The sequence below is a fragment of the Meleagris gallopavo genome, chromosome 4, assembly GCF_000146605.3.
Source record: "Meleagris gallopavo isolate NT-WF06-2002-E0010 breed Aviagen turkey brand Nicholas breeding stock chromosome 4, Turkey_5.1, whole genome shotgun sequence".
NCBI lineage: Eukaryota > Metazoa > Chordata > Aves > Galliformes > Phasianidae > Meleagris > Meleagris gallopavo.
In genome coordinates this window covers 44,622,018-44,647,635 of record NC_015014.2, presented here as the reverse complement: position 1 = coordinate 44,647,635, position 25,618 = coordinate 44,622,018, and the positions used below count along the sequence as shown (strand labels likewise).

General features: G+C 36.7%; 1 protein-coding gene across 2 annotated transcripts; it reads right to left on the bottom strand.

The window, feature by feature from the left end:
* Positions 1 to 1,072: 1,072 nt before the first annotated feature.
* On the bottom strand, positions 1,073 to 21,258 carry LOC104910762 (microtubule-associated tumor suppressor 1 homolog). 2 transcript variants are annotated; one of them, XM_010710147.2, is made up of 4 exons: positions 19,029 to 21,258; positions 16,618 to 16,816; positions 5,646 to 5,828; positions 1,073 to 1,227 (listed from the first exon to the last, which is right to left on the bottom strand). In XM_010710147.2, exons 1-4 carry the CDS (start codon positions 21,081 to 21,083, stop codon positions 1,088 to 1,090), a joined length of 2,577 nt encoding a protein of 858 aa, XP_010708449.1. In that variant the 5' UTR covers positions 21,084 to 21,258; the 3' UTR covers positions 1,073 to 1,087. The 2 variants fall into 2 exon arrangements, with proteins under 2 accessions (XP_010708449.1, XP_010708450.1); XM_010710148.2 differs by having other exon boundaries at positions 16,618 to 16,813.
* Between the last annotated feature and the right edge of the window lie 4,360 nt (positions 21,259 to 25,618).

Genomic DNA, 25,618 nt, shown 5'->3' with positions numbered 1-25,618 from the left:
TTGTCAGGCAGTCATAATTTTTGTTTGTTTCAGTGATTTACAGTTTCTGGCAATGTCTGCCTCTTATCACTGTTTACTATTTTAAAGCACGTCATTATAGCATGACATTTGGCAGGCTTAAAACTTAAGCCTAAAGCAGAAGCATTGTATTTAATTAGGTTTATCCAATTACAATAACCAGTTCACTACAAAGATGGTCAGAAGCAAGCTGATTATAACTAGGATTTACAGGACAGAGAGCACAAGCTTATTTATCTGCTCCCATTATGCCTTCAATTTTGGTCAGAGAATGAGTTGTCAGCTGCTGTTTGTGGCTTGAGTGGAAAAGCACTGATGGCTTATAGAGAAGTCCTGGCTCAAAAAGGAACAGGAACCAAAACACTAATATAAAGTCAGAAAGCGCATTTTAACTAAATTTCCTTTATCACCAAGGGATGAAGCACAATTATATATCTTCATTAAAGCAGACCTCCACTTCCTCTTAGTCATCTAGGAGAATATCAAGAAAAAGAAGCATGGAGAGGTAAGCTGTTAGCACAGTTCTTTCCTTTGAATGATAAGACAACGCCATTCATTCAAGAAGAGGCATCATCTAGTAACATCTCATTCAAAGAGTTACACCATTCTGTAAGATCCTTTCTGTTCTGACAGGGGCAAATGTAATTTCAAGTCTGCATGAGGAAAAGCACAACCATATCCAGAGGATAAATTCAAAGTAGATCTACCCTACAGATCAGCAGCAGCTACAGAGTCTGTGCCTGAGCTTTGTGAGAATAAAGTAAAACTTGAATAATGACACCCACAACATAATGCATTTAGTCCCAATACCATGCACAGCCTTATTGCTCTAGTAAGCCCTCATCACAGTGCAGACTGCCTCCTCATTTGCCTGAAATAACCTATCAATTACAACAACTCAAAGAATGTTTTAGCTTTCTTATGAAATCTTATGAAACTTGAAGCACTGATGTGATTCTACTTCCTTGCAGTATGCTACTGCTAAACATACATTGCTTCAGGTGGCAGCCAGGTGCAAAAGGTAAGGCACTACAACAGCAGTAGCTTTAGTTTCACTGTAGCTACAGATTCAGATACCTTTTGGAGTTGCTTTCAATGAGAGTAATCTAGGTCTTGGTACTGCTTTCAAAGAGACAGATCCAGAAGTTCCATTCTGGCAGGTTTTTGAAGGCCATTCTCCATTCTTGATGATGACTGTGGCACTTGTAGCTAGAAGAGAGAATGATGGAGAATTTGGTCAAGAAAGTAGCTAGCTTGGAGAAAATTAAATCTTAAAGTAAAACCATTTCGTTATTCAAGTTAGAAGAAATAAAAGTTGGAATAAAAATACTATGAACTTTTTTGTTATTTTCTGTAGACTGATTAACTGTAACAGATTAGTCCCTGGATGTTGCAAACATACACTGGACATACAGCTTTGAACCATGCACAGGAGGTATGTATATGCAAGAGAATACTGATAACAGTACATAAACAGAAGCCTTACCATATCATACAAAGAAAATGTGGAAGACGTTTCAGTTTGACTAAACCAAGAAAGATCATCAATCTGAAGTCATCCTGGTCACAGAATTCATTGGTTTGTGTGTTTGTTTTTTAACAAATTAAAAAAAAAGAGAGAACTGCCTAAAGCAGCATCTTTCCCTTTTCCTTCTCATTTGAATAGAGAGATACATGCTGCCAAACAAGTTTTAAGAAAAGTTTCTGCAGTACACATTCATAAAAGTGATTTCCCCAATGGCAAAGGTCCTTAGATGTTGACCATCCAACACATATTTCTCTCACCAGAGGAGAGCTGTAGCCATATAGGGAAAAAACAAAACAAAACAGAAAAAAGAGCAGATAGACTCAATTTAAGAAAAGCAGTATATTTTCTGTCTCATGTAAAAAAATTAGATTTCCAACAGAGCAGTTGCTGCATAAGATGTTTACCTCCATTTCATTGGGTCTTCAGAGAGGTTTGGTTTAGTGCCACAACAGAAAGTTTTAGCTGAAGAAAGAAAATTGAAATGTGGGGAGAGAATGACTTATTTTAGTTTTGCAGCAAAAAATATGAAAAGATGTCTGAACTAAATACTGATTGAAAATACTTCAGCTCAAACAGCAAAAAGTTACAGTGATAGTCAGCATTCTGAAACATTAAGAGTAAGAAGTTGACATCACACTTACCAGAGCATAAGCAAAAACTAAATCACTCTGGAATAGGTGCCATGCTGGTTTTTTTTGTTGGTTTGTTTTGTTTTGTTTTTTGTTTTGTTTTGTTTTTTTGTTTATTTACTTCAACTACTCATTAGGGGAAGCAGGGGGAAGAGAGAATAATAAAAGGTGACTCATATAATAGCAAGTTTGCCTCAGATTAGTGCTTTATGAAGCTGATTTTAAGGTAACTAGAAGTACACATGTAATACTATTCATCAAAAGATCAAATGCAACCTTAAGATTATTTTCATGTTAATTTAAATACACTAGCATCATTCATCTAAAAGTTAAGTCTTTCCAAAAAATGCTTCTTGACCAGAAATCAGTACAATATTTACAACAATAATATTTATAATATTATTTTCTTTCCCTTCTAGGCACATGTGACAAAAGTTTTCTATTTTTTGTTTTTAAAATAAAGGAGATAGATTTCCTCTGAAAGTACAAACACTAAACATCTGCAACAGAAATTTATGCATGAGAAACAATTTGCATAATACATCAACGCTGCAGTTGGTAGAATCTGACCCTGTTCAACAGCAGATGATTTAAGTTAACTTGTTCTAATGAAGTATGAGCTCTGAAGCAGTCCATTTTTTTCTGGGAGCTACTAAATTAAGAACTTTAGCTCAAAGTTCACTGCAGGCAGCTACCGCGTGCCCATAAACTGCTGTGCTACTTTCCAATTATTCACAAGCACACCATGGAAGCAACACTTTGGGGATAAGAGCACTCCTGGTGCAGGATCAGTAAGGCACCATTCACTACATTGGAAGCCGTGGAGTCAGACAACTGGATTGTGTGCAGAAGAAAAAGGCAGACTTGCCTTTTTCTGTGAGTAGATACTGCAGTCTTGATGAGATACCAACAGGTTTTAAAATGGTCTCATCAAATCTAAGAGATAAATGTTTCAACACAACTCAATAAGTGCTCTTTTTTCAGTCAAATATTGACCGTATAGAAATGTAATTCAAAGTAAATTGCTAGAAAAAACTTTTAACCTCTAAAACACAACTTCTTTATATGCAATTATTTTAATGCAAGTCAAGTTTCTTCTCTTAACCTGAGAGTTTAAATGTTTCAGTGTGTTCAAAATACTAGGATTTTCAGGTCATGATTGAAATTGCAGAAGCTTGTTAAAAATTCATGGTTTTGATGCTCAAACTGATATGCATGCAAAGTATGTTTTTAATATCAATAGCATTTCAAATTTCATTATTTCCAAATTTCTCAGATTGCAAGAGTCCCTCTAGAGAAAAGAATTATAAAAATCAAATGATCATTAGACAGAAGAGTAATGCTGCTGAAATGATCAGTCCAACAATATCTCATAACAAAGGGCTGAGCTGACACAGCAGGAGGGACACTTTGTTTTATAAGTTTTTTTCCCCACCAAGATGAACACCTTAAACAAAACAAGCAAAATGGCTTTGTAAATTTAATGCAGTTGAGAGGACGACAGTAGTTCATTATAGATTTCCTGACATTCACAGCACAAGACTATATTCCTGATTTTGTCAGGACACACAAATCTAATAAAAGCACTTAAATAAAGACTTTTTCCTGACATTACTGCATAGAAGACTAACTGAAAGATGAGGAGAAAAAAGGAATAGCAATGAACATAAAACAGAGGAAAAAAGTAAACTTACTTTTTCTCTACAATTTGAAGTCATATATTACACCATATTAATGTGTAATCATATATAGCCCAAATTCATTATACACAAAAACAGATTATCAGACTGAAATAATTCTTATGAAGCTTAGCAATTTAACCAATGAAAATCACCTCACTGAAAAATCATCAAATCAAAACATTTCATACATTCACCATAATCAAGTTACGAGCTTTAAAGAAGAAATAAAAAGAAATACAACCTACTTCTTTTCCCAGTAAACGAGGTTAACAAAGGAATAATACAAAAGCTGTAAGATCCCACTATCAGCAGTGTCAATAAGGTAATATCACAGTGGCTTCCTGAATCAGTTGGTGGCGTTAGTGTAGAATTGATGAAAATATCAGGAGAAAAATTAGTTTCTGTGCAACTGCGGAGTCCTCCTGGTATAGTCATTTAAAAAGGATCAGAGCAAGCTTGAAGTCAAAGCCAGACTGCAGCCATGTTCAACCTCTCATTTTCCTCTTGCTTGCTCTTTGTGAATCGGAGTGGAAAAAACTGTAAGCTTTGAGGCAGTGGACAAAACAGATTAAAGCAGCTAGCAAATCATTCTAAATAAGGAGTCCTCATTTGGATACTTAATCTGCATACATTTCTTTGTTATGAAGCAATGACCCTCTCCTTTGTTACATGTGGAGTAAAAGGAAGAAAGACAAAGCTGCTTGGGAATTCCAGATACAGTTCTAAAACTGAACAGCAAAAGTCAACATGGCTGTCAGGGCAACAGAACCAGCCTGATTACAGAGAAACATGCAGTGCATATTTTATTACGCATACTCTTATTCCTTTGAGGAATATGCTAGTTTTTCATTTTTAATGAAGACACTACAGGAAATAAAAAAAGAACAAGAGAAAATTTAGCTATTATATATGCATGCGCATATTTAAAGCAAAGTTGTATGTTAAAACATAGTTGTTTGTTGTTGGTTTTTTTGTTTTGCCTTTTTTTTTTTCCTCCAGTCCATCGAAGGCAGATTTCAAAAAGAAGGCTGGTACAAAGCAAATGCCTTTGCCTAGTCTCGCAGATGAAATAAACAATGCAATTGTAGCAGCACATTTGAATGTACTCATTTGAATATGCACAGCTGGAGACACTGATACATCTAACAGAGTTAGCTGAGAGTTAATTTCTTCACATTTTTACCCCTATAACTACCACAACAACTGGTTCAAATCCTGGGTAGAGCTTCAAATTTAAGTTCATTCAGAGGTTTTCTCCTCTGTTTTGACCAGGATGGACTTGCTTCAGGCCACACAGCAGTGCTTAGTTACAATAGAAATCATACATTACATTCAATGTTGCACCAGCTAAAAGCATTTTTGCCTATCTGTTCATGATCTCATCTTCACATTTTGTCCTAGAACACTAAAAGCTGACATGATCTAGTTCAACACAAGTGTTTAGTATAAGAAAAAAAAAATCAAACATACTATTTCAAATATTATGGCAAAAAATTCAGAGTTCACACTTATTTCTTATTAAACTTATCAATTTCTACTCAAGAACACCCATTGTTTTCATTACGTTTCTTGACAAAAGAGGAGCTGTACTGAAATCTCTATTCAACAAATCAAAATCCAAAGCTCAAAGTTCCTTCACATGGTATTTTTGCAGAAGGAAAGTCTTTAGCTAAGAGGCAAAGAGTAAGATCTAAAACTAATAAGAAGTAAGACGAGAATTCATGCAGGATTCCTTTTAAGGGGACTTTTCTAAACAGATGTTGTCAGATATCAGTTTAAATTACTTACAATTACTACTGGAAAGACTCCTCTCACTCGGAGTGCTGCTGAGTGACGAGATACTAGGTGTTCTTTCCAGCACTGATCTTTTGACAGGCACTTTGGATTTGGAGAGTAGTTTAGCAGAGCTAGCCCGGGAAGCTGGGGAATTTTTCACAGAAGCATACTTCTCTCTCGGCGAAGATCCCAGACCTGTCACATCACAGAGGGAAGGATAAAGGGAGGTAAAAAGTGAAAAGAACAAAATTAGAAAAAAAACTTAAAACAATTACTTCTTCTACATGTATGCCTACAAATAAATATTTGCACATATTAGAAATATACATATAAAGACAATTATCTCATATTTACATGGTAAGTAAACGTATTTAGTTTTTAAGCTCCCCTTGACACAAATGCTGGAAACCAGCAAAACAGTTCTGAGTACCCCAAAATCCTCTTTTTACCTTCATACTGACCTGAGACTTAAGTCAAGAGTCGGTCTTTTTAAGACTGGCTTTCAAGGCAGACAGTTTGCATGCACATAAAAGCTTACTACTTGCATTCCACTACCTCTGTGTATTATGGTTAGCTGTGCTGGCAATTCCATGAAAATATTAACCTTGCCTCAAGATGACCTAAGACAGATTCATTTCTTCCCACTCCCAAACACATACTGTTGGGTTTTTTTGTTTGTTTGTTTCCCCATTTCATGGAATACTATATAAGATAGTCTGCTTTTGAGGACAAACAACACAAAAGTATCAAACTGTGCTCATTTCACGTAAGTATACCTTAAAACTGACTAGTTCTACAAAACTAGTTAAACAGTACATCTTGGAACCAAGTTCAATGGTCAACTAGTGCAAACACATTTTTGCATTAACTACTGCCCTAATTTGAGCTCACTGAATACAAATGCCCAGTATCTAGGTTAATCAAGCTATTTAGAAATGGGAAGTGAGCAATCTTCAGACAGGAGCTTCCTCTCATACTGCTAAAATTGCGGTTGCTTTGTTAGTAAGAACGTTTCAGATTAGTTAATTAACTTTCAGTTTATTCCTCAAAAATGTGCATCTAGACCAAAAATACAACAGTCTAGGAAAAGTTATGTATACACAGACTTGTCTTGCACATAGTGAACTGACTATTATCAGCTCTGAAGTAAAATTTAGATGTCAAGATCTTTCTTTATATGGTCTCCAAATAATGATGGAAAAGACTCATTATTTTTGCAGAGAAATCAAAACAAAGAGAGAAGGAAGATAGATTTAGGTATTTTCAAGTATACAAATCACCTAAATTCCTGACTTTATTGCTTTTTTAAAGTCTCATAGACCAAGTTTATCTTGCTCAGAAATAGATGAATTTTACTTTCATCAGTTTTTCCATTTGAGTATAATAACCCTTCCTTTTATTCTTGCCAATAGTTACATTTTTGCCACACTGAAGCTATGCAAGAGAGTTGAAATATGAGAAAAACAGCAAATAATTCCACCTTATTCAATATCAGTTTTGCAACAGAATCCCCCTTCCTGAATACCAGTGATCAAGAAACCAACAATTTGCACAAGTCCAAGAAAGCACGACATTAAGGAATTACATGAAGATTTAGGCAACAGAAACATGTTTGCATTTCAACAGTAGGTGGTGCAAGAGGATTAAATAACATGCCTAAAATCCTCTATCAAGTACACAAAAATCTGAAGAGTGTGAGTAAAGGAAGATAGATCCACGCTACTTCCTGCAGTTTCAATCAGTTCAGTAATAATACAGAAAACCTGCCTACTAAAGATGCTAGATATACTAAGATATACTAAAGATGCACTCAGATATGATTTGATACCAGTCACTGAATATAACACATGAGCTTCCCTTAGTCATTAAACATGCTTAAATGTCAGACCTCCTTTAAGATCTGCACTTTTACTGATGCTACACATGGTTTTCATCCAGCCTGGTATTAAATCAGAGACAAAAACAGAATTCCCTTTATTTTATTGCAATGGACATCTGGACATATCCAGTTCATCAAAGAGCATCCAGCCTATTTTGTGCTATGAGAACACTGTTAAGTCTCACATAAGCTGAGCCTCATTCACAGAAGTCACTTCAAACAGGCACTCTAGGCAAAAACCTCTAAACTCGTCTGATAAAACAGATAAATGAATAATCAGCACTGATTCTGGATTTCACAGAACAAATCTGTTCTAAACTAGCTTTCTAAAACTTTGCATGTAAACAAGCTTATTTCATTAATGGATCAACATACCAGAAAACTAGTTAATCCATGCCAGTCAAAAATTCCTTTTCTAAATGGCCTCTCAGCAAAACAAGGTAAAAACTAAACTACACAACCAATCCCTCCTAATCACTGCGTATTCTAAAACAAAACAGAAGGCTGCTGTACAAACACTGCAGGTTAAGTTTGTATGACTTCATATGTTAAAGTTTACATTTCAAAAGGCAGATTTTGGAACAAATATTGCTGATAAGGTACATTCTGTTGTTTGCTATTGTGCCAGGTTCCAAGTTCATCCACTTCAAAAGATACAGGAAAGAAATCCTGTTTTCTTCGGTCATTTTCAAGAGGGATGGAGGCAAGCATGTGAAAATACACATATGTAATTTCCAGCCAGCTTGGTTTCCTCACTGAAACTGGAATGAAGCAATTCACTAAATCAGCAGTGGAAAAAAAAAAGCTCTTTCAGTGGGCTCTAGGACATCAAGTTTCAGAGCAGAGTAAAACAGATAATTTTTGTTTTTTACTTGGTTTCTGCTGCTTGGTGCTTTCCCTCTAGGGCTTTCATTAAAATAATTACAATGTACAAATAATATTTTTCGAAAGCCCTCCTTGAAGAATTTTAGTCATGACAAGATCATTAAACAGTAACTCTTGGTGTTATTTCAAGAAATAACAATGATTCTATAAAGTACTTTGAAAAGTACCATTCCCTAACCAGAATTAAAAGAAAAGGTTTTGAAGATGAAGATGGGAATATATAGTATACAAACAAAAGTACTAAAAACATGCAAACAAGCACAATATTTAGTGATCTATTATTATAACGACAACAAGCAATAGCATCAAAGTAGCTGGCTTTCATTTATTTGATCTAGTCACTGAAGTAGAAATATCACATTCCTCTACAGTGAAGTAAAAAGCTGGCAGTTCTTCAGAAAAAAAAATCTATATGCAACAACTGTGTTACAGCAGGGATGTTAAAGTATCTCTAGTATTGGTATGGAAATATGCAAGGAACATGGGTCATTTTTCAAGTAGTTCTGATTTCACGTCCTCACTCAAGTAAGTATCCCCTCACACAAATTCTGCATAGGTGGGTTATTGTTCAGAATAACTTAAGGTTGGAGCCTAGAAAAACTCCTATTAGGAAAATAAACATATGCCAGTAGTGGCTAACTTGAAACAGCACTGACAACAGGCAGATTTTAAGGTTAAACACGTATTCATCAGTTTGGAGATTTCAGATCCAAAGTTTCAAACCCTATCAACACATTTCACATCTAGAACTGAGCACAGAGCAAGTGGAGCTATACAATACTTGGAAATTAAAGATCAGAAACCTTTCCTAAACAGAAACTTAGGGCAGACTTAAGTGCACAACAGGTCTTTGAAAAAAATCTTTCTTTTCATTGTTGCTTTTGTTTTTTTATTGTAATGATTGCTGGTCTGGGGCTTTCATCATCATATTTCCTGAGCACATAAAATTTTAGACTTCTCATTCCTTTCTGACTTTTCTTCTGCAAGTGTAAACTTCCAGAGTGTGCTAAGTGTTTCAGCTTGTAAAAATAATTTTATGCACCACAAAAAAAGCCAAATCTAAGTGTACAGAACAAGTATTTTTGTAAAGCAAGGAGACTGAAATGTTCAAAAGAACACTTTGGTGTCTGCTGAAAGGAGTAAGTACATCATGCAAAGACAAACTCAACTTTGCTACTGTTTCTAGCACACTATTTTTTCCAGAGATCTGAGTGCTTCTGGTTGTTGCTTTAAATGCTGCACAGTAGCAAAAGTACTAATAAATTTCTAATGGTTACGAGCTTTATCAGCCATTCAGCAATATAAGTTGTGACATTACACACAAGTCAGAGTTACTTTGAGGAATAAAGAGTGTTTGTAGTACTGTCTCTCCTTTTAAAAGCCTCAAACTACTACCAAAACTGCCAAAGAAAAGGTGTTATTTATTTTTCTAGTAATATTGTAGCTGCTAAACATAAACACAGGCTAAGATAGCAACTGTGAGATTACTGATGAGACTTCAGATATTTACATTGGAGAGATTTGTTTAGGGGACTACAACTGATCATAGAACAGTTTAGATAAAAAGCAAGATTTAATTCTCTGTCTGATATAGGTTCCCACAACATTACTCTATTCACCTGTGATCATTAGGAATGTGCTCCTCTTTGGCACAGATATCAATGAACCAGCAGCACTTCTGTGCCCCCAACACAACAGGACTGCTAGCAATCATCTGGGTAGATATTCACATGTTCCTGCCTTTGCAGTCCAATATTCTCAGAGTAAGATTGGAAAAAAGAGATCAGTGCTATAATGCACTTTGTTATTGCTAACTGTTGACACAACCAATTCTTTTCATTCTCTCAACCATCTTGCAATTTCAGTACTGTTTGCCATCCAGCTATCTGCCTCAATTTTATGTTTTGCTTTTGTAGACTGAACTGGAACAGACCCATGAATAACCACAGCTTTATGGCTGCCTGGTTATGTCCTACAACCAAAGGCAAACCCAGTCTTCAAACAGCATCCCATTTTATGCCATCTTCCAGGTGCAATTGCTACGGTGGTAAGACTTGCCCATTCCAACACTGCAAGGAGACTGTTATACACTGTTTGCATCCTATTTTAAATAAGAAGTTCCAACTAGTAGCTTTAACACAGCTTCATCAATGAAAGTTTCATCTATTTAGTACTAGTGCTAGTACTACTTGCACAGGGAAGAGTCACAGTAACGTAATATGAAGAAAGAGGCAAAAGAAAACCACCAACTACACCCAATTACATTTGTCACCATTTTCTAGATCCCTGGATCACACGCCCCTTTCATGTTGCGCATTAAGAATTTGTTGAGAGTTTATACCTTTTATATCCATATTATCACTACATACTTTAAGTTTTCTTTATCATGCAGGAATTATGTACTCCATGCTTTGCATGAAAAGAAAGCTCACTGCAGCAAAATATAATTTTTTTTTTTTTTTTTTTTTTTGCTCAGTAAGACAAGGATTTCTGTTTCTCTCCTCCTGTATACCCCACATAAGGAGAATTCAAAACTAAACAGTAAAGGTGAAAAATTATTTGAAGATTCTCAGCATGTCCTTGCAAGTAAATGACTAGGTACAAAGAAGTTCCCCTGCAGGGAACTGGTGGGCACATCACTCCTAAAGGAGAATATACTTATACCTACATACACACTTCTGACAGCATTCACATGTGAATTGGTAGTATCAGTCTCTTCAGGTATGACTGTGCTTCTTGCTTCAGGTATACTTAACTGAAATCCCAGTACAGCTAGTAACAAGTTATGTGTAAAAAGTCTGGGAACTTCTATGGAAACTGAAGTCCCTACGGATGGCACTGATGGCATCGGAAAGAAGCTGAAAGTTAACAGATACATAACATGTTCAACATCATACTGGAAATACTATGGTCTTTGGAATAAATACCATTTAAGTTTACACTCAAACCTGGCCACCACCACCACCTCCTCCTCTGTTTTTTCCTCTGACTCCAAAAAACTCAAAACACTACCTTTAAGAATATCAAGTCAGAGATAAATCTATCAACTTGCTTTTAAGTTATTCACTGTAAAAGATCTCATACTACTTCACAGTCAAAATAACTCGCAGCTTCTACTCATTTCTCATAACCCATTTGACTTATAAAACTTTGTTTTTTAAATGCTGAACTATACATACATAATGCTTACAAAACATTAATAACTACTGCATGATAAGACCGCTCCTTGTTAAGGAAATTAAACAAAAGAAAGTAGGCGCAAAATTATAGCAAGATTTTCTACTAGTGTATGCAGCCAAAACTAAAAGCAAATTCATTGTGTCTAATTCATATTAGATCATTTTATGGCTCTTTTCTGGCTTCAAAATGTAATTCAACCCTTCTGTACCTGAATGACTGCATCTCTCTCTCATTAATAGACAACATTTCTCTTGAAGACCAGGTACCTCCTTCCCTAGATACAGCTTATAGTAGAAAAGCAAGCTCAAAGAAAAGGAACAAGTAGAACAGCTTAGAGGAGTCAGCTGCTTAGTTGGTCAAAATCATAAGGCAAGTCATGTCAGCTATGAACCTACTTGAGGCAAACTTGAGTTTCTTTCTATGGACATCTCGCAGCAGTATCCTTTCAGTAGGGAGCATTCTCCAAGTTCCCATTTGTTAGGGGGTTCTGTCTGGATAACACTGAGGTCAGACTGAAGCAAGCTCTGTGTCATACTATGGACACATCTACCCACACAGAAACCCATGTATTAATTTCCTCCTTCCCACACTTCCAATGAGAGATATGAGAGTTTTAAGTTCATTTAACATAGACTTTAATTAGTCTAATGAAGCACTGCACATGTATTAAAGAAAGAAGGAACCAATTATAATGAAGTCATGAGTGTAAGGACAAATGATGACCTTGAACCAGTTATTCTATGAAAAACCTGCTTTGAAGATCCATAAAAGAGGCTGGGTCTTCAGAGGGAGACAAGGGAAAGCACATGAAAAGAGTGGCTGAAATTAAATTTTAAACCTTATTTGCAGACTCTGGTGCATTTCAGATTTGTTCACGAGGAAGTATATGGATATCTTTACAGGTTAACTCCCCAGTCCAGCTTTTTGATAAAGACCTAGGAGTTTCAGGCCAGGGAATCTGGAAGTTGTGTTCGCTTTTTGAAATATTTTGTTTCCTCTTGGCAGCACATCAATACAAATTTGGAGAGTCAGATGGTAGATAGGAGGAATGATAAAAGCTGAAAAGTGATTTGCAGTTACTGTGTTTGGTTGATCTTCTGGTTCAGTGTCAGCACAGAAACTTAAGACTGTGGGAATGCTTATTGAAATGAAGTTGTTTTGGTTCTGCTTCAGTGTTTTGTGAAAGGCTATACCAAAAAATCCAGAATTATCAAGTATATATACATGTTTCCAAGCTGCATGAAAATCCACTGAAACCATTTGGTTTCAATTTTTCTATCTGCAAAGTGTTTCTTTGTGAAATAAATAGCTACAACACTCAATAATGAACAGTCTTAACCTGCTTTAACTTCAGAAGCTTCCCTGAATTACACTTTTAAGTGCAAGATTGAGCCAAAAAACAACAACAACAAAAAACAATAAAACCAGAAGAAATTTAGTAATTATGAACAAACAAAATCAGTATTTCAAAATATCACTGAAATCTTTTGTGGTTTAATGCAACTTACGTGTATTTGCTACAGAACAGGAAGAATTATTCCCACAACCCAGTTCAGTCAGTTGCAGCACATCAGAGAAGTCCTTCAGGATGATCAACAAAAAAGGGTTCATTTATCCAAGATTCTCAAGGAAAAATATAATTCAAACAGTTGAACTTCCCTTAATCCAAGCTTTCACTACTCTAGTTAAGTGCCATGAAAATACCAGCAAGAGAGGAAAAGGAATACCACTAGCTTAAATTCACACAGAAGTAACTAAATATCAAGATAATAAATCAGATGTTACTGACATGAATCACGGAAAAAATAAAAAAGGTACCTAAAACATCAGAAATAACTGACAGATGATGAACTACACTTTAGAAACAGAGGCAAAAGACATTTTCATTCCAAAGATGATTTCACATGGCTTTCATTAATTTCTGGAAGTCTTTAACAGTAAGCAGTAGAAAAATATTTTAGTCTTCAAATAGTGTCTAGTATGTATAAGATATGACACAGCTCTTATTGCTGAAGAAATCAACAACAACAATATGAAGTTTCATACAACAGAAAAGAAAATTCAGCTAAACTTTCAGCTAAACTTTAAGCTACAGCAGAAGGGTAGGTAAAATAGTAGCACATCAGAAATTATAAGTGCAGTTAAAGCTCTGCTCCTTTATGAACTTACTGGTAGTTTGCAGTCAGCAGCACAAGGAAAAAAAATGCAGTGGTAGGCATTTACGTTTTGTATCTAAAATAAATCTCTTGTATTCCTATTTTATACTTTTCAAAGCCAAACAATTTCTTGAGGTTCAGACTGTCACAGTGCTTCACATGCATTTCCTGATACAGGCTGACAGCAGAAGAATTTGGAGCAATATTCTATAGAACCATCAAAGCTCCTTGGCTTCTACAGTTCCCCTCACATCTCCCTTCAAGTCAAAAGAAGGTCTGAGTCTTTCCAAACCATACAACCTCAACTATTAGCAAGATATTACTATGCCAGTGTGTTTATCTATATCCAATTAGAAGGCTGCGCATATTAGCTGGGATTAAAAACAATAGTTGCTTTCATTTCTGGCCTGATACAAAATCCTGAACTAAGGTTCCAGAATTACACACACCTTCCAGTAAGGATCAAGTGACTCAAACACATTACTCTGTTTTAAATTCTGATAGTTATTTTTATTAATAGAAAAAGAGGCATGCTGCTCGTCTGTCATCCAGTATCACACAAGTCTTCATGCTCCACTGTGGAAAAGTTATCTACAGGGAATTATGATTTTTGTCCAAGAACAAGTATGAGATTACAAGTCATTCTCTCTTATGGAGAAAAGGAGGTGTCTAGCTTGCATCTGTGACTCAAATTTCTAGATTTGCAAGTCACCACTGTTGCAGAAATGGAATTTCTACAATTTTCTGTTTACCTATCGAAATGACAACGATGCAATCTATTGCTCATGAGTTCTTTATTACCTTGAGAACATGCATATAAATACATTTTGGACAGGTGGACTGTTTGTCACCCCCAGCATACATGTGAGATGACACAGCTAGACCATCATGTTTCTCTTGCGTTCCTTCCTATTACCCAAATATACCCAAAAACTGGTTAAGAGTTAGTTCAACCAGACTGTTAGGATTTGGATAGTTAATACTCATCTTGACAAGCACCAAAGTCTGAATTCAGTGCTGACCCAGTTATGGGCAATGTGGGCTAGATTGCATGACCTCCAGAAGTCCTTTCCATCCTGGATTTAGCCAGCCTGCCTGTAACCTACAGAAATCCTAACAGGAAATAACGACAGCTACTGAGCAAGTTACTTATCTGTGCTGCTGGAACCACAGTGAGGTACACTGTTTAATAATTAATTGTTCAAATTACTTAAACTGAAAGAAATCATTATTCCCTACACTAAGCATCAGCTACACTAATGGGGAATTGTTTCACTCACAAGCTTGGCCACAGTAAATGTATGTTCAATTTTATCTCAAGAACTTTAAAAACAGATCTGGTAAACATCTGTGGACAGGGCTTCTTCACTTGAAAGGTATGGTCTGATAAAACAATGGGACTTTTATAGTAAAACCAAGCAACTCCTACTTCTCCTTATTCTTATTTCCCCCCACCAATGCTCTCATCATCCGATTCATAACAATACTATGTTTATCAGGGAACATCTAAGAATTTCCTTGGCAAGGGATAGAGCAAGTCAACCTGATGAAGTTTAATGTATCAAATCCTACTTTGTAGCATAAGCAAAATAAAGGGTGAGATGTACTATGAACTGTGGGCATTGGTAAGGGAATGGAATAAGGCATTAAAGAAAATTCTCCCCAGGAGTAGAACTGAAGCTCGTCTCAACTGATCATAATGCAAAGGTTTTAAATGTTGTGGTGCTGCTTTATGCTTTCATCTTAAGCAGCCAGTTACCAACATGAAAAATTCAGAAGGTGCTCTGACTTCTGCAGTTCTAACATACGAGTTATGGAAAGATAGCTAAAGAAATTTGTGGGGAAAAAGGATTTTCACTCCAACAGCAAACTACTCTCCCTCCATTTAAAAAAAATAAAAGATGTACTTTCAGAAGTAGAAGTTGTATCTATAACTAGCCATGCTTTTCATTTTTTTTTTTCCATGTATTTCTACTAATAGTTCCATAAAGCTAAATCAGAGAACAGAATAAACCCACTGTCTTTGAGAGACTCATCCCTAAAGAGCAATAAATACAGATTTTAATCACAGTTTATCACTTTTATATAATTAAGTGAAGTATTCTGGACTGTTGTATAACAGATCGGGTGGGTAAAAAAAGACCATTTTACTGGATGTCCTTGAGTAAGCACAGTTTTCAAGCTACAGTGTAGCCTTTTTTTTGTAGCGTAGTCATTTATAGCCAGGTTGCCTTCATAATCAGATATACTTCCATATTTAGTTTTTAAAAAAGCACAATTTACAAGAGTATTTCCGAATCTCTACCATACAACTACAGAACGTAGTTTGCACACCAGAACAGCAGCCTAGAATCTACTGTTGAGATCCTTTTTTTCCTCTCAGTATAAGTCATTGAGTTAAATTAGCAGTTGAAGCAGCAGTCTCTAATTTTGTTTTATCCTTTCTAGAAACCGTAGAGCTATATCAAAATTAGGTTGAGAAAATATGGTACATACTGAACTGAGAGCCCACTCCCTTCGAAGTACTATAGATGCTTATTATAAATGCTTTGTACTAGAGCTCTGCATTTTATCCTTTTCAGTTACACATCTTTTGAATAATTTCAGTTTTACTTTCACAAAGGTCTTTTATATAACCGAACTATGAATAATATTTAGATACCATTTTCCCTCGTAAACACCTTCCTTACAAGATGAGATTTTAAGATGATTAGATAAAACCCACTTTTTTAAGCCCTGTATTAACAATTCCAATTAATTCACATTTAGTATCAAAAATACAACTCTGTACCATCAAATGAGTTCTGTCTGAAAGTATATTAAATGCAGTATCTTAACTTAAAGAAACTTTATGTAGTAGCATCCCAATCAAAATTCATCTTACCAGAGCTTGATGATAGAACTGTTCCTCTCTGAGAAGGTGCTTTGATTGTGCAAGTATTTTTATTTTCACTTCCCCTCCTCAAGGGAAACACAGATGGCACCATTTTAACCTTGGACACTGATGCATTTCGTAGACCGACTGGGCTTTTCTTTGGTGTATTTTTGTCTTGTGCATTCTCACCTTTCACAGAAGGCATCTGCTTTAAAACAGATGATAAAAAAAGCAATAGATCATGACTGTGAGAAGCTGAGGAGTACCCTTCCTGGCACCTGTAATGAAATACTGACCACACAGGTAAGTGACACATTTAGCTGTTTGCAGGCTCCATCAAAGATGCAGTCAGTCATACCACCTGCAGTTCACAGCTTCAAGAACCCTCTCTTAAATTGCTTTCAGCAACACAAAACTAGAAGTTTAAAAACAGTTACTAATAATGACAGAGATTACTTTATGTCAGAATTCCTTCTTTCCTTGTTCTTCCATGCTTTAACTGAGCTGTTTATATATGACTGCACCCAAACAAGATTACTTTTTTTAATCTTTAAACCAAGCAGCTAGTTAATGAACTAAGTAGTTGGTTATCATGTCTATCCGAAATGTAACAGTCACTGTCATAGGTTTCCCTGCACAGGTTTTTGATTATGGCAGAGAAACAAGCAAACCTTTCCACATTGAGGAATTTAAGAATATATCTGAGACAGATTTAAAGTAACCATTAGTATTCATAGGTAGCGCTTTATCTTTTATACAGAATTCTTGTTCTAGCTCATGTATGCACTTGTTCACAGCTATTCATGCTGAAAAACCATGCCTACAGATGTAAGCCTATGAGCATGTACAGGTGTTCTTGTAGTTTTTTGTGACTCAGTGCGATAAGCAATAATTTGGACATATTATGCGCTTTCCAGTTTTGATTACAATCCCCATTTTCAGAAATTAATTCACACCTTACAGAAGAAAATGTACAAAGTTCAATCTAGCTGATTACTGAGCATTTTAGATTATTTGCTCTATGGAGTCACTGAGTCTCAGTAGAATAATTAGTATTGCAAAGGCATCCATCTCTGAACAGGATGAATTGAAACCATTCTCTTCAATCTGTGGTTCTGAAAGTAGTGGACAATGTAGCACACAAACTGTAGAATACTTCAAAATTAGAAAAGAAAGTTCACATTATTAATTTCTTCTGTAATGCTTCAGAAATGGACAGCTGCTTCCATTCTACCTACAGTACATTCCTTATACTGAATTTTAGTAAAGCTTTTTTTCCTATCGAAGCAGTGAAGACCAACAAAAATTCAAACAACTCCAGGTTTCATTAGTAAGTACACTGCCTCCATTTCACTGAGTAAATTAAGATTTTCCCAACTCAGCCCTGAAGCTCTTTCCTTCTTTCCCACTGTTCCTTTTCTGTGAAACCTCTTTCAGACTATGTGAAAGCGGCATGTTTCTCCTGACAGGTAGCTGACTAGTCTAACAATATTTTCCAATCCATCATGCATGCATACCTTCCAGCCAGGAAGTTTGTACCTTCCAGTTGGCTTACTCTCCCAGGAAAAGGTATGTGTCTTCTGCATAAAGCATAGTTCCTAGCTACTCTTAACTATTCTAATGAGTTCCATTTTTACTTCAAATAAGAGAACTCCCAAACTATTCAAAGTAGACAGTTAAATTAACAAGTTAAAAATGTTTCACCAAATTGCTGGTCTGAGAATTTTGCGTTACTTACTAAGATACGCTTAACATTTCTATGAAAAAAATTTAAAAATTATGTTTTAGAACTAAATTATGTTTTGAGAGAAAAAAGATTATTGAAAACAGAAGTTTATCCTTAAGATAAACTTAAAGTACTCAAAATTACAGTATCACTAAAATTATACTGATAATGTGCACATTAAAGTTACATTTCTAAAAATCACAGAATCACAGAATTGTAGCGTTTGGAAGGGACCTTTGGAGATCATCAAGCCCAACCCCCATGCTGAAGCAGGTTCTCTACAGCAGGTTGCAAAATCTTAACAAGTGGCAATATACAGGTTTGCTAGTTAGACTGCATTAAGATGCATGTGCTTTTATTAGAATAATAGAATCCTGACTGTATTGCACTAAAAAAAACTTTAGAAAGAAAATTTAAACCATGGAATAAGATGAAGGTTAACAACACTAAAAAGCACTTGAGATCAAGTGCTAATTGCTTACTCCAAAGTTCAACCAGTTTGCAATTTTTTTTTTTTACTTTTTCTCCCCTTTTAGTAGGAAGAGACTGCACCCCAGAAATCAATGTTACAACTACTTTTGTAGACACAAAACCCATTCCACAGTTTCCATCCAAAACCCATTCCACTGTCCAATATAGAAGCCCCTTTCTTCAAGCGTACAAAACATTTAATTAAGTAAAGGAAAAAGCTTACCACAGGAACTGAGTGCAGGACAAATGTTTTATTTGCTACATCTTCTAACAGCGGCGCTTCCAGAATTCCTATGTTGCAGTTTTGCTCTTTTTCACTTCTGTTTGGACAGATGTTTTGAGCACATGGCTGCACTAAGGAGTCTGAAGTGTCCATTTCATCATTGAGCATCTCTTTTGAGTCTTCTCCACACGTTGGAAGCACAGCAAAAACCAAGGAGCGCACTGAATTGGTAGCACTCACTTCACCAGTGTCTTCCAGATTCTGCTTCAGCGCAGGTGTCTTTGAAGTCCTGTGGGAAACGGTTCGTGGATGTGTTGCGGCGTGTACAACCTGGCTAGCAAAGAGGTGTTTCTTAAGATGCAGCTTATGGGGCTTATTCACAGGCAGTTCCACTTTCATATCTTTAGTTAAATCTATTTTCTTTTTCAGCACTTTCACAGAAGGGGACAGTTGCCTTGAGGAAGCAACTACTGAGGATGAGGAGGCGGTTGATTTTTTTGGTGACTGAGGAGACTGTTTTAAGGGCTCACTCTCTCTTGACTGTAGTACAGGCCTAGACATCACCTTTGGCTTCACATTTTTGAAATTAGGTTTGGGAAAACTAACAATCTCACATTTCCTTGATTTGGTTATTGATGACACAATAGGTGATCTGCCCACTGTTCTTCCTGCAATTTGACCTGAACCAGTTTTAAGTGAAGGCCTTCGGTTATGCTCTCCTACAAGCATCTCGTTTTGTCTTAGTTTAGAAGACTTGTCTCTGAGTTCTGCCACAGATGCAACTGGAAAAGTTGTGGGTTTTGTTCGCTCTTTAGGAGTTGAAGTAAATAGAGCAGTATCGCTTTCACCAGCCACAGGACTGAAGACCAAAAAAGTTGCTTCACATTTCAGTTCTGGTTTAACTGTTCTCTTTAGTTTTGGTACACTGCAAGGTAGCACTTCAGACACAAAAGTGGTGTTGTGCTTATACCGAAAAGCAGCATTTCCAGGGATGTTTTGTTCTTTGGTTAAGGGTTCACTGGTTTTCTCTGATACTTGTTCTCCAATGTTTTCTACGGGTAGAAGGTACACATTATTTCCAGGACTATCCACACATGTCTGAGCAATGGAATTCCTGGTTTCATCACAGTCAGCAGTATTCTGCAAGACTTTTACTTGCTGATCTTCACAAGTGAAGATGTATGGTGATAATTCAGCTTGTTCATGAGGATTAATACATCCAGCAGCTTGTTTTCCAGACTGTGTTGCTGTTTCCAATTGTTCTCTGTCAATGTTACTAGAATTTTCTATATCGAGTTTAACACCTGCAGAGGCAGGATAATATACTTCAAAATCAGCAGAGGCCTCTAGGCTTCCTGAAGCCACTACTGTAAAAGACAAATTTGGTGTTTTTTCTGCACCCAATTTCTCTTCCATATCTCCTTCATCAGAAGGGATTAGCATTTCCCCCAGATGCACATCATTTTGATCAGTTCCCACTGTTCCACTTACAATGTTAGTAACATCACATGTGCTCTGGTGACAGTGTACCCTGTTTTCTATCATGGACTGTGTGCACTGCTCTGAAGCAGGATGCGGTAATACACAGTTTGATTCAGTCTGACTGTAAGGCATTGATTGTTCAGTACTCTGAGCTTGCATTTTTGTCATAGCCATATTACCTTTCAGGAAGTTTGTTGTTTCTTTCAAGTCACAATTCAAAGGATACATACTAGTCTGTTCAGTCAGAGAAGACTTGCATTCAGTATCTTTATCTCCCAAGAGAATGTCTCCTGGGCAGTTATATTTACCAGGCACCCTTGGCAGATGAAATGCTTCAATACACTGCTGTTTTAAAAGAATACTTCCAAAGTCACTCTTATCTTCAAGAGCAGCATCATCTTCATTCTCAGTCACTATATTTTGGTCAGTTGAATCACCATGTAACTTGGCAGCACAATTCTTTGAAGGAAGCGTAGCTTTGTCACACATGTAGTCATTTCCATTTTCATCCCTCATAAGTAAGGAAGACTTCAAGCCATTCTTTGCTTTGTCGTCTGACCTTTCAATATTCATTTTGAAGGCTAGATTTTAAACAACTTTCATTTTATGCTTATTTAAAACCCCAGAGAATTTTGCAGAATAAACAGCTTTTCCCTGGAACATGTCAGCTGTATGAGAGACATTTAAAAAGCAGTTTCTTGTTTTTGCGCTTTCCAAGAGGATTCAAAAGTTCTAGGATTAAAATAAAATGAAAAGTGATTAGCCAAACCAGGATTTTAAAACATTAAGCATTCTTAAGCAGTTGGTGCAGCCATTTTGACAAACTTCGACCACTCTTCCCAACTGAAGAACAGGGAAATAAGACAGGTGTTGAACATCTCCGCACACCTGTAGTGATTTATTCCAGCTCTCCTATCAAAGAACAGGAAGAAGGAGGACACAGGCATTGAAAACAATGGGAAACAGGTCAGGGTTTTAACTAAAATGCAAACACACGTGTGGTATCTTAAATGAGGATATGGACATAGTGACATATTTGAAACACAGTGAAAGGAAAACAGCAGAACATGACCATCAGAATTATGCATTTAAGAGTGATGAAATAATGCACTCTCATATAAGAAATACATCAGAAGTCTGAAATGACTTGATTGCAACTTAAATACAATGAGTAGCAGAACCCTAACGAACTGAAACTCCAGGAAAACAGGAGAACAAAGATACTTAACTGTACTACCAACCATCTTTACAGGGGTGACACAGAGTATATAAACCATTTTAGAAACCAAAGCAAGGGGAAGAAAAACACTTAGAGAAATACTCCTAAAAATGTAAAAATAAAATCACTGCAAAAGATAACATCAAAAGATAAGTTACTAATGCAAGAATTTATCGTTCAAAAAGCTGGCATTTTCTTACAAACCTCATTTTCTTTAGCTGGAAACATACAATGAATAGTTACATTCTTTAAGCTTTTTTCAACTGAGCAAAAGCATCAAGCTTTTCAGACATGCTCTAGGGCCCATGAACAGTTCTGAGCATAAAAGTAGCACTCCAAGTAAGACTGTTCTTGAATTACATGAGTTTGTACGCTCATGACAGACCAAATGCAGAGAGACTTCTAGGAAGAAAAGACCACAGCCTTTTCTTTACACGCAACTTTTTACCTTCAATCTGAGACAGATGCTTAAAGACCATGGAACAAGAAAATGAGCCACCAAAATAAAGTAGTAACCCCCTCCCTGCTTCCTTTTCTCGATTCCAAAACAAAAATCACTGAGTATAAAAATCTGGACTAGATAGACCCTGCTTAAATTCTCCCAGTTCCTAATAGCTCCAGATCCTTTGACTGCCCACTGTAATTCAACCCCTAAGAAGCACGAGCAAAAGCAGTACCCTCATTTCAATTCTCTATTATGAAACGTGAGGTACGTTCAAGAGTTCTCCCACAGAAGTCTTCCCTTGAGGCTGGGCAAGAACCTGTCCTGAATGATTTTCTGTCGAGTGAAGTTGATCACAAAATCAACTGCTGAGAAACGTCTGGAAACTTTGCTTCCGCTGTTGTTTTGATATATTAAAACTAGTTGTTACTTGTTTGGAGGCTAACTCATAACACACCATGCAGCTTGCCCAATCATGCAGCAAGCAGTTAAAAGGTTCCATTTCGATTTAGCATTTGTTGAGATGCAAGGACCATTCTCACCTCTTTCAAGCGCTTTCACACAATAGAAAGTAGGGAACTCTAGTATGCCACTTCACAAAGCTGAGGTCTCAAGAACGTAAAGAATGATACCTTAGCTTAATTTGGATTGCTGATTTGCCAAAATTTGAAACAGGAGTATTGAACTAAACTTTGGTACGATCAATGCTTAAGAAGTACCCAAAAAAAAAAAAAAATAGAAGTAGAAATTGAGACTGAATAGAAAAATCAAGAAATTGCTTAAGCTGAATACGCATATGTGCACATGTACTAATAGAAATCTGCTCAGTCCAGGTTCCCACATAATGAGAACATACACAACAAGATACCACTGATACAACTATTTTTAAAGCAGCTAGCTTTTCACTACAGTAATCAATACTTTCAACATCAACTAGACTAGATTCAAGTTCTGCTTCATATCGACATTTGGAGTTTAAAAGTAACTTTCATAAAAACAAGGCTTAAAAGACTTTCTAAGGCTTAAAAATAGTGTCAAACAAAATCTGTAATATAAAGTTAGCTCTCAAAAATTAAGATTCTGTAGCTCTGTGGACACTTCAATATGTTAACCAGGTCTACGAACTTCCAGATGGTCAGAAATTCTTCTGATTTAAGAGCTACTATAGACAAAACAATTGCCTTTCCAAGCTACGTCTTTCCAAGAATACACTGCTCCTGATGAACTGAAAGAGTTAGGGAATTCTCTAAACTAAATACTACTTCCGAACTCTGAGTTTAGTTATAAGACCTCTTGGGCTTTTCCTTTCTACAACAGATATATAAGACCTCAAGGGAACAGAAGCAATGCTTTGGAAAAAAAGGGAAGCCAACTTGGAAAGCAGACTCTTCTAAAAAGACCACTGTCCATCTTCTGGTGGCCCCAGATCCAGCACACACTACAACATAAAAAGTAGAGCTCAGAGCAAAGATCTTGCAGCTTCTATTCATCTACATGGAGTGTTGCTGGGCTGGGAAAGTTTGAACGTGTGCTACAGAAGTACAGGGGACAGACAACAAGTGTCTGCTAGTACAGTTTTGGGTAAATAAGAATCAAAACAATATGAATTAATATAAATAAATCAAGCTGCAAGATCCCAAATTGCTACAAGAATGCAAGCCAGTTCAAAAGTGTTACTCTTAGAAGGTTGACAGCAATAATGACGCTTTTCCTGGTGTTCCATCTGGAACTGGATGCTTTCGCCCACACAGTCACCATGTTTACTCAAACCCACCAGCTCTGTTTGCACAGCTTGTACCAAGGGACGCAGGGGAGATCTGAAAGAAAAGGGTGTGCCCCTACAAACGGGAAAGCAGCCTGGAAGTGCTCCAGGCAGCTCGCTGTACTTGAATGCTATGCTCAAGGCATCTTCAGTATCCATACTTCAGCAGAAAGCTGTATTACACTGCCACAATTACCACTCAGAAGTTGGGAATTATTTTAAAATACATTCTGGGAGAACTCTGCATTCAGAAGACTGGTCCAGTGACTTTTCTTAAAAGTAAAGCAAGTGCTCCTCCTACTTAGCTAAGATATTTGCTAAGATATTTGAAAGAAGTCTCCATAACTGGAACCTAGCATTTGAGGATCTGGAGGTACAGCCACCTGACCATGAAGTTCTGTGTGTTCACATGCCTTTCCTTACACTGTTTTACAGCAGCAGGAAAGGTGAAACTCACAGATGTAAGAGATAAGCACACACAAGCCGGTGACAAATCCTATCTATAAAAGCAGTGCAAGTAAGCAAATGTATTTTATGAGTTGTGATTAAGTGCATGATCAAACAAAACCAAAGCTACATCTTTGAATGGGCAGATCAGAATACCAACAAGCCTCTCCCTCGAATATTCTGGTAGCTTCCATTGCTAGGACTCAATCAGGCACTCATTCTTAGCTCCATTAAGACAACATTCATGGCTAGAAGCAGCATGGAGTTTTCTATGGAGGGTGCAGTACACAACTGCAGTGCATGGTCACTTGTGCTGAGAATTATCACTGGCTCGGCTTTTGGGCTATTGCTACCATAAACAAAGCCACTGCACAGTTTTCCATGAGATCAATATTCAGTCTGCCCCTCTTTAAGAATTTCCAAGAACAATGAAGTTTTTACTTCCTGGTTAAATTAGTCTTCAATTTTTCAGTGAAATGTTCCTGAGTTTTCAAGGAGGTGGTTTGTTTGTTTGTTGTTTTTAAATCAGCTCCCATACAATCCCACACAAGGATAAAGTTTCAGGTCAAAATGAAAGCAGGAAGCTAGAACTTAAGACAATACGCATTTATTATTATGGCACTCCCTTAGCAGATCAAGGTCCAAGTCCTACTTGTTGACAGATCTGATTGAACAGCTGAGCACAGATTGGGTTGATGTTCACCAACCCCAACTCAGTGTTCCAACTTATTTGGCTACATGTGGTTACATATACTGCTCACCTAGTCTAACACCTGCATCTTGGATAAACTGCTGATTTCTCCAGTGCTGCCACTTAAACTCTATACAGAAGCAGGAACAGGGCATCAGTACAGAACAGCTACTACACCTGGGATTCTCACCACAAATTCAGGAGCAGGGGAGAGAATGGGGGTGCTGCTGTGCACTTCTTTAAAATATACATATATTTTGTGTGCATATATACACACACACGCATACACATGCACATATGTACAGAAAATATAATCTGCAGGTCTACAGATTTCTGTTTAAGCAGACTTTCTGTCTACTGCTAGACTCCTCTTGGCTGAGAACGACACAGCGTTCATAAAGCAGCAAGTAAAAAAAGGCAGAAGCTCTCTGCAAGAGCAAAAACACCAGGCTGCAAAGGTGGTGGCTGAAATACCAGGCATAACTCTGGAGAAAAGAAAATAATTCTTGCCTCCTAACAATGAGTCATGATTGACATGCTCAGCAAG

Bases quoted from the DNA above. Each gene is read 5' to 3' on its own strand.
- LOC104910762 (XM_010710147.2), bottom strand. From the start codon at position 21,083: ATGAATATTGAAAGGTCAGACGACAAAGCAAAGAATGGCTTGAAGTCT. The intron at 5,829-16,617 runs GTAAGATGAATT...GTGATGTGACAG, and splicing joins AGTTCTATCATCAAGCTCTG to GTCTGGGATCTTCGCCGAGA. The intron at 1,228-5,645 runs GTAAGTAATTTA...TCTCTCTTCTAG, and splicing joins GAGTCTTTCCAGTAGTAATT to CTACAAGTGCCACAGTCATC.